Source organism: Symphodus melops (assembly GCF_947650265.1).
Source record: "Symphodus melops genome assembly, chromosome: 16".
In the NCBI taxonomy this organism is placed as follows: domain Eukaryota; kingdom Metazoa; phylum Chordata; class Actinopteri; order Labriformes; family Labridae; genus Symphodus; species Symphodus melops.
This window is the reverse complement of record NC_136706.1, coordinates 844,560-853,691: the sequence shown is the minus strand read 5'-3', so window position 1 is coordinate 853,691 and position 9,132 is coordinate 844,560. Positions and strand designations below refer to the sequence as shown.

Genomic DNA, 9,132 nt, shown 5'->3' with positions numbered 1-9,132 from the left:
CCTCCTCCTCCTCGTTCTCTTCTTTTCTTCCTCCTCCTTGTTCTCCTTCTCCTCCTCGTTCTCCTTCTTCTCCTCCTCCTCGTTCTCCTCCTCCTCGTTCTCCTTCTTCTTCTCCTCCTCCTCCTCCTCGTTCTCTTCTTTTCTTCCTCCTCCTCGTTCTCCTTCTTCTCCTCCTCCTTCTCCTCCTCCTCGTTCTCCTTCTTCTCCTCCTCCTCCTCCTCGTTCTCCTTCTTCTCCTCCTCCTCCTCCTCCTCATTCTCCTTCTTCTCCTCCTCCTCGTTCTCCTTCTTCTCCTCCTCCTCCTCCTCGTTCTCCTCTTCCTCATCGTTCTCCTTCTTCTCCTCCTCCTCGTTTTCCTTCTCCTCCTCCTCCTCCTCTTTCTCCTCTTCCTCATCGTTCTCCTCCTCCTCGTTCTCCTTCTTCTCCTCCTCCTCCTCGTTCTCCTTCTTCTCCTCCTTCTCGTTCTCCTTCTCCTCCTCCTCGTTCTCCTTCTTCTCCTCCTTCTTTTCCTCCTCCCCCTCCTTCTCCTTCTTCTTCTCCTCCTCGTTCTCCTTCTTCTCCTCCTCCTCGTTCTCTTTCTTTTCCTCCTCGTTCTCATTCTTCTTCTCGTTCTCCTTCTTCTTCTTCTTCGACTTCTACTCGTCGTCCCCCTCCTCCTCCTCCTCCTCCTCCTCCTCACAGCTTGTCTTTGTCCTCCAGGATTCTGAGGAGCTGTCTGATGAAGAGGAGATGAAGGTTGCGGAGCTGAGACCTCCTCTCATTGAGATTTCCATCAACCAGCCGAAAATCGTGACTTTAAGTAAGGACAAAAAAGGTAAAGGTAGATTAATCTCTCTCTCTCTCTCTCTCTCTCAGCCGGTGGCCTCGGCTGCTTCTCCTTTCTCTCCGTCGGAGAAAGACTCCTAAAATAGGAACTTTTTAAGATCTCCGATACGATTTCAGAGGGAAGTTGAAGGCTGGCGTTGACTGATTCATGTGATTCACAGATGACGCCGACTCTCTGCTGGACGAGACGGTTGCCAACAGCAACCAGAACAACAGCAACTGTTCGTCTCCATCGCGCATGTCCGACTCGGTGTCGCTGACCACGGACAGCAGTCAGGACAACTCGCTGTGCACGCCCGAGCGAGAGGCCAAGACGCCCTTCCTGCCCAAAACACGGTCAGTCCCCGTCTTTGCCCGCCTCGGGTCACAGAGCGCACGCTCTCCGCTCCAAATCTCACGCTTCTTCTGTTTTTAGTCAGGAAGACGAGAACATGAACCAGCCGCCGAAGGACACCACGCCTCTCCTGCACAACGGCAACGGCTCGGAGACGTCCCTTCAAGCCCTTTTGAAAACGCAGCAGACGCCGCCGGAGAAAATGGGCGACTACGACCTCTCCATGGAGGCCAGGCTGGCGTTCATCAACAACGGCGTGGGAGAGTCCTACACCAAGTGGGACCAGATCAACATGAACGTGTCCAAGCTGCCGACCGACAACATGACTCAGCTGGACGCGGCGGACAAAACCAAAAATGGAGCGATAACAAAAGAGGGCTTTGAGAGTAAACAGGGTTTCAGCAACGAGCATTTTCTGAATGGAAACCAGCAGGTGAGCGACTGCGTGAACAGCCCGGCGATGCGAGTGGAGACGTCTGGCGGGCATGTGGCGTCGACAGGCGTGACAGCCAGCAGTGACATGTCTCTGTCTCGCAGCACAGAGGAGCTGTCTCCGGAGAAAAGATGCTTTCCCCCGCAGGTGATGAAGTCGCACAGCGTCGGCAACATCGAATCGGGAGGGTTGAAGATTTACTCCTTCGACGGGGACGGCGACGCCTATGACGCTGGCGGAGTCGGGCCCGGGCCGGGAGCGCAGGGACAAAGTATCGTCAGGAGCAAGTCGGCGAGTCAGTTACTCAACGACCAGTCTCTGCAGATCTACCCCAACTCCTCTGCGTCCTCCTCAGACCTGCTCTCCTCCTCCAAGCCGCCTGCCAGCACCAGCAGATACCCGGTCTCCTCCAGCATGGCGATGGGCATCCCGCCGCCACAGTACAACATCCAGTACACGAGCAGTGCTTCGCCGAAAGACGGCGTCTGGGCTCAGAGGACGCCCGTGCCCCCCGAGCACCAAGGCTACCCTCCGCCTCCTCACTCTCTGGCCAACACCAACTACTCGAACCGTAACCAGGCCCCTCCGTACCCTCAGCAGAGGGGGCCTCCGATGGGCCCCAAACCGCCCGCTGACATGTGGGCGATGGAGCGGCTGCACTCGGGCCAGGTGAGGAGCAGCACGCTGCAGAGGCAGAGCAGCACGGCGTCCACGGCCTCCATGGGCGACCCGAGGCGCATGCAGCTGCCCGAGGGGGAATACATGACGTACAGGGACATTCACACGCTCGCCAGGGGGCCGCTGGCGATGAGCACGGCCATGCAGAGGCCGCTCTCCGCCCGCACCTACAGCATCGACGTGCCCGGAGCGTCCAGGCCGGCCAGCGCCAGGCCGCAGCCCCACGAGCTTCCAGAGCGGACCATGTCGGTCAGCGACTTTAACTACCAGCAGGGCAGCCCCAGCAGGAGGCCCAACAACGCCAGGGTGAAGTCTGAGCACTCGCTGCTGGACGGGCCGGGACAGGTGTCGGCGGGCGCCGGAGGAGGACGGGTGCCAGTGGACTGGAGAGACCAAGTGATGCGGCACATCGAGGCCAAGAAAATGGAGAAGGTAAAAAAATAAGCGTTTGGATGCTTAAATATAAAGTGTACTAACTCATGTGAATGCCAACGCACGTCTGCCTGTAAACGCCTTTGTTTTGTCTTCTATGTCCACGCTCGTTTGGGTGGATTTGCATGACCTTACGGTTTGCTGCTGGTCGTCTCCCCCCCCCCCCCGTTGTTCAGAACGCGCTGTCTCGCTCCTATAATTCCAATAACTCTCCTCTGAGCTGGTCTCAACACGGCAGCTGTAGGGAAATGCATGCCAGCCAAGGCTCTCTCTCGTTTAGCGCGAGGGACGGACAGCCCTACGGAGCGCTGGGCTTCTGCGTGAGTACCTGACGTTAGCGCCATGCTAAACCTGCGCTTCCTGCTCCTTCGCTAGTTTCACTCCCCCCTGTAGAAGAAGCTTCCTGCCTCTCCTCTGTGTTTGAGAAGTGACTCTCAGAAGCCATCTTTCACCTGTCCTTGTACGCCCCCCCCCTCCCTCTCTCTCTGTGTCTGACTTCCTCCTGGAGTTTTAGCTCCTCCTAGCGTAGCGCTAAAAAAAGGCTTTCTGATTGTTTTGTACCATCGTCCAATTGGTTTTGTGGCTTCATGAAAGAAGAAGAGAAATCAATCAACTCGGCTGTTATCGTCATTTAACCTCAAACAGAACGGGTTTAAAATGAATACGAGCTCATGCAGGGACACAAAGTTTATACAACACACAGTGAACGCACTGAAGTCGAGAGATACGACTTTTCCGAGGAGCGCACGAACGCAGCATTAAGCGCCTCCTGTGGCCTCGTGGTTAAGCGTGTCCGGCCGGGGCTCGAATTCGACCTGTGGCTCCTCCCACTCTTTCTGATATCCTGCCTCTCAAACGGACGCACAGAAAAGAAATCAAATTTGAGGTGGTCATGAAAGCCGAGCTGACTTCCTGTCTTGAGTATTGAAGGACATTCGGGTGTCATGCATGGTACAAAACAAGCCCCGCCCCCCGACCTCGCTGTGCAGAAACTAACTCATCTTGTTTTCTCCCCTTTCATCCTCACCGCTCTGTTAACTCTTCAGTTTTTAACCTCTCGCTTTTTATGTGGAGTTGAAACCATGTTGGCCAACGGTAAGTGGGGAAGAAGTGTGCGTCTCAGAGAGTTAGAAAAGTGTGTGTGTGTGTGTGTTAGAATCCGTAGAGTCCACCCCCCCCCCCTCTCTGTACTCGAGTTAACCTTAAAGATCGACTTTATCTCCCGGCTGTAATCGAGAATCACATGCTGCTTAGCGTCTGAATAGAAAGTAAGCAGAGTTTAATCGGAGCTTTTCATCATTTTAATCAGATGTAACCCCCCCCCCCCCCCCCCCCCCTCCCCCATGCAACACATCACCGCCCTAAAGCCGTTAGCAGACGTGACAAATGTTCACGTCGGCGTCTTAATTATCGGTCCGGGCTGATCTGCTGTAAGTGAGTTTCAGTGAGGTGAAGCGAGGACACGCTGCTAATAATCCTTCAACTCTCTCTCCTCTCAGGATGATGTGTTTGTTCCTCAAGGGCAGCAGAGTTACACGCTGGACCCCCACAGAAAAGTAGGTGTGATCATAACCAGACATGCACTTATATATATATATATATATATGTATATGTGATGCTCTGTACGCTCGACCTCCGTGCAAATATCTCTGCAACCAAAATAAAAGCTTCTCGCTAAATTTGGTTAAATTTGAAAATGATCAACTTGCAGTCAACGAATTTTCAATTTTGCACGAACAAGTTGGCAACGTTTCCGTCCTGAGATGTGAAGGAAACGCAGCAGGACAAAATATGACTGAACATCTGTGATGTTTAAAATGTAGACTGCAGTACCCATTTTAAACACTAGGGGGGGGGGTCAGAGTTACAGACTGCTCCTTTGATTCATAAAAGCTTTGAAGAGGTTTAACATGTTTTCGTCTCTCAGGTGCCTTTGATGAACGGTCAGATGGGCCCCTCCGCTCGCCCTCAGATGAGTCAGGCTCCGATGGCTCGCCACCCTTCCCGAGAGCAGCTCATTGATTATCTGATGCTCAAAGTTTCCCATCAGCCCCCGGGGCCCCCTCGCGTCCAGCACGACACCATGCAGCAAGAGGTGAACTCACATAAGAGAGCGGGATGTGCTGCGGCGTTATTAAAGGACTCGTTCGTTCCTTCGGCTGTGATTCCTCCTGACTCATTTTAGATGTGTGAAAATAAACTGATGGCAGCGTGTGTGTGTGTGTGTGTGTGTGTGTGTGTGTGTGTGTGTGTGTGTTTCAGATCCGTGTGAAACTGGAGAAGAATCCAGAGCTGGGTTTCAGTATATCAGGAGGAGTGGGAGGCCGGGGAAACCCCTTTCGTCCAGACGACTTTGTAAATATCTCCTCCTCTGACACCTCCCGTCATGAAGCCAGATTTGAATATTTACAATGTTTGACTGAGTTTCTGCTTTTTTTTTTTTTAATTTCAGGGTATTTTTGTGACGAGGGTTCAACCTGAGGGACCTGCGTCCAAGATTCTTCAACCTGGAGATAAAATCCTTCAGGTACGCTCCTGTTTGACCGCTCAATTCCACCAGATGCTCGTTCGCTCCGCCAACAAAATACTAATCTCTCTCTCTCGCTCTCTCTCTCTCTCTCTCTCTCTCTCTCTCTCTCTCGCTCTTTCTCTCGCTCTTTCTCGCTCTCAGGCGAATGGATACAGCTTTGTGAACATCGATCATGGGAACGCGGTGTCCCTGCTGAAGACATTTCCAAACACTGTGGATTTGACTATCGTGAGAGAAATGCAAGCGTAGACTTCCGCTGACTTCTGAAGACGGGGGGGGCGGGGTCGGAGGCGGGGACACGAGAAGAGAGACAAACGGACGAACTCTCATATTTTTATACTCAGAGGAGACCGCTCTGCCGACACCTGTAAGGACTATTTATCTTTATAGCCTTGAGTGAACGGGGGAAAACCACTGAATGTAGTGGATCGAAGCGAGACGACAGCAGCGGCGGCGGCATAACCTCTGCAAGTACGAGTCCTCAAAAGGCCATCACTGTGGTATCTATATTTTTATACAGAAGAAACTGAAGATATGACCTGAAGCAAATAATTACTGTGGTCTCTGTACAGATCTTTTTTTTTTTTTAAGTCCAAATCACATAAGTCCTTTTATCATGAATTAGGTTTTTATTTCTGCAGTTGGTGAGTTGACCACTAGGGGGCAGGGCTCCCTCTATTCTTCATACAGTTTGCCTTTTTTCTTTCTTTTTTTTTTAAACTTTTTATTTAAGATGTTGAAACCGTTTTCCGGTCTGCTACGCGATCATATTCGGAGGACGATGTTACGTGATTTTTCCTGTGGAGACGAATGTCGATCGAGGAGCGGTTTGATTCCAGAGAGATTATTTTATTTTCTCTTCTTGTAAAAGAGGAAATCATCCACACACACACACACACACTCACACACACACACACACCTCTACTTCTGTCCTCACTGCATCCGCTCTTCATATCACCTCACCGGACCGCTCCCTGCGCCCCGGCGTGTGGACGCAGGAAAAAAAGAAGCGCTCGGTTTAGAGCGGGATCGTCGGACGAGGCGGGAGAACGTAGTGGAAGAGGTGTCGGCTGTTTGCTCAGCGTCACTTGTTGCCAGTCAGAAGATTAGACATTTTGGGAAATGTTTTTGTTTACAGTAAAACACGGCGAAGTGAAAAGAATATCGAACGACGGGTGGAGACGAGATCGGCGCACTAGCAGCCGGCTAGCTCAAGCTAGCATACATGCTAAGTCTTCTTGAACCCAACTTTTAAATCTGACGTCTTGTTTTTTTTTTATAAGCTCACAAACAGACGAGTCGTCATGACAACATGTATCTGTTATACTTGCGAGGAGTCCGAGGGTACTTGGCGGCAAAGCACGAAGAAATCAGCACAAAACCCTTTGAAGAAAAAGGTCAAAATGACCGAGCGGCGGTTTGTTTGATTTTCCCGCCTTTTCTTACATCGATCACTCGCTCTGATCTTCCTCTTTTCAGAAAGCGGAGACGGAACATTTCCCAAACTGTCGTAAGTTATTCCTTTTTTTTCAGTGCGAGACAGATGTGAGCGGCGTTTTAGCAGTGATGCTAGCTAACCAAAGCAAGTTTAGAAACTGGCGGTAAGAAGGACAAAGTGCGGGAGAGACGGCGTTAGAAAGGTACTCGAGTAACGATCATGAATCATTCACGCGTGTTGTATTTTGTAAGGGCTTCATCGTAAATAAAAAAGGCGGCCAATGAGACGCGAGAGATGGTTTCAACATCTTACATGGGAGATAACCACCGTTTGCCTTTTTTAAGTTTTATCATGTTTGTTTGTTTTTACTCCTCATTATCCATCCGTTTTTTTAAATTCTCTCTCTTTGCTGTACAGAGAGGCGAGTCGGGAGAAGCGAGTTGTTAAAGTGCCATAAGACCTTGAACTGTTTGAAAAAAAAAAAAAAAGGGGGGGGGGGGGGAAGGAGCGTTCACCCCGGAGCCCGAGCAATATTCACGTAATCACCATCGTCCAGCGGCGTTAACGGCTTCACAGCAATATTTAAAGCCTCATCGGATCACGTTTTTAAAACGACACACAAGCTTTTAGTAATCCCTGGTGATTTTACATGATTTTTATAATGTGAAAAGATTTTTTTTTTTTTTTTTGTAATGAATTAGCACAGCAGATATAACGATGTACGGTAGTGCTAAAAAGAAAATGGTCTCTGCATTGTGTAAAAAGTGAATGTCTGTGTGTTTACCCCCCGAGGACTTCTTCTTCTTCTTCTTCTTTTTGTTGATTTGATTTCCATGAATCCACAAACGACATCTCAGAATGATCGTCGAAGAAATGTGAGGAAAAAAAAGGTTGTGGTTAAACGCACACATCACCCCACATGACGGGAGAAGATCGGCCCCCCGGACACGTCGCTCAAAAAGCCCGAAAAAAACGTTCAATCGATCGCGTTGAAGTTTTCTCTTTTTTGAATCCACTTGTAAATATCTTTTTAGTGACGACGTAAAAAGAAAAAGAACGCCAATTATACATTTCCCATAACGATGAATTCAAACGCCGCACGTCCGTGACCACTAAATTATTTGTGTGCTGTGTAAAAGGCGTTTATCCTGACACGGCGTTTTCCTGAATGTCTCTACGGCAGATTTGTCGACTCTACTACTCCCCCGATGTTTGCGCTCAAAACTAAATCTTGTTGTGATGGAAAACGATAAACAAATTCAGTGAATGCTTGACAAATAGAAACAGGAAGTGAGGTCATTGGCGAGAAGACGACGGCTTCAAAACGTGTCGGCTAATAAAAAGTTTATAACATTAAGAGGCTGAAATGGTTTCACTCGATGTTTGGCGACATTCGGATGAAATATCGGTGAAGAGACGGTCGCTCATGTCGCTCTCCTTAAAGGAGCAGTATGTCACGCTGACCCCTTGTGGTTAAAATGGGTACTGCAGCCCAAATTATAAACGTGTAGACTATACATAAAGCATACATGTGATGGTCGAGAGCGCTGAAATTTGACTGATATCCAACCGGTGAAGGCGGCGGTTGACGAGCAGCTCAGCTAAAGAATAATTACTGATGCTGCGAACGCAATGTGACGTACGGATTATTTCTGACGCACAAAATGGCCGTTAGCTTGATTTATATTTCCTGCATTGTTGTCAGAACCATTTGAGCCTTTTTGCAGTTTTATCGGCGTTTTTTCACCCTCAAAAATTTAACTTCTTGAGCAATGCAAAAAAAGAAAAGTCCAACTCGTTCATAATTTTAAATTATAAAATCACATTAAATAGAATCCTGTGCTCTGAAATTTAGACTGAAAAATCCTTAAAGACAAAAAGATGTCCTTTTAAATTAAGTCTTTTTTTTTTTTCTAATCAAGTTGTACTTTTTAAAATTCGTAAAAAATCTTTCAGAGTAAAAAAAAAAAAAATGACTTCACTGAACATTTGAGTGTTTTTCACACATGAATTGTTGCTTGTATGTTTTGTTTTTTAATTTTTCTGTTCGCATTTTTTTTTTAAAGTAGGGTTTAAAATCTTTCTGGGGTCGTGGTCGTTTTATTTATACTCATGGCGGGGGGGGGGTGCGGCGGTGGAGGAGGAGGGGGGGGGTCTGACATCGTAGACAATCTTGGGAGATTAAAAAAAAAAAAAAAAAAATTTCACATTTTCTTCATCCACGACAGTCTGCTTCTTCTTGCGCTCCCGTACTCTTATTTATTTAGCATTCTTCTTCTGTGGTTTTTTTAGACCGTACTAATCAAATTGTAAATATTCTAAAAAAAATTAAAAATTAAAAAAGACATTTGAGAAAGAAATGAATAACAGCATTAGTGACTTGCGATTGTAAAACCAGCAATAAATTGCAATGCAGAGGCGTCTGTTTTAATGTATAGCTTTTATTGGAGACAGCCACACTG

The 9,132-nt window shown here is 48.4% G+C and overlaps 1 protein-coding gene across 5 annotated transcripts in view; it reads left to right on the top strand.

Annotated features, from left to right (window-relative positions):
* erbin (erbb2 interacting protein) overlaps positions 1 to 9,005 on the top strand; it is a 50,836-nt gene extending 41,831 nt beyond the window's left edge. For 2 of the 5 annotated variants that reach the window (XM_079365028.1, XM_079365030.1), the window contains 9 exons: positions 700 to 814; positions 987 to 1,161; positions 1,241 to 2,702; positions 2,879 to 3,022; positions 4,202 to 4,258; positions 4,630 to 4,797; positions 4,965 to 5,057; positions 5,155 to 5,229; positions 5,374 to 9,005. In XM_079365028.1, the coding sequence (XP_079221154.1) occupies positions 700 to 814; positions 987 to 1,161; positions 1,241 to 2,702; positions 2,879 to 3,022; positions 4,202 to 4,258; positions 4,630 to 4,797; positions 4,965 to 5,057; positions 5,155 to 5,229; positions 5,374 to 5,481 (2,397 nt within the window). In that variant the 3' untranslated portion in view covers positions 5,482 to 9,005. The remainder of the gene's footprint in view (positions 1 to 699; positions 815 to 986; positions 1,162 to 1,240; positions 2,703 to 2,878; positions 3,023 to 4,201; positions 4,259 to 4,629; positions 4,798 to 4,964; positions 5,058 to 5,154; positions 5,230 to 5,373) is intronic. The other 3 variants (XM_079365031.1, XM_079365032.1, XM_079365029.1) reach the window with 2 other exon arrangements.
* Positions 9,006 to 9,132: the final 127 nt, after the last annotated feature.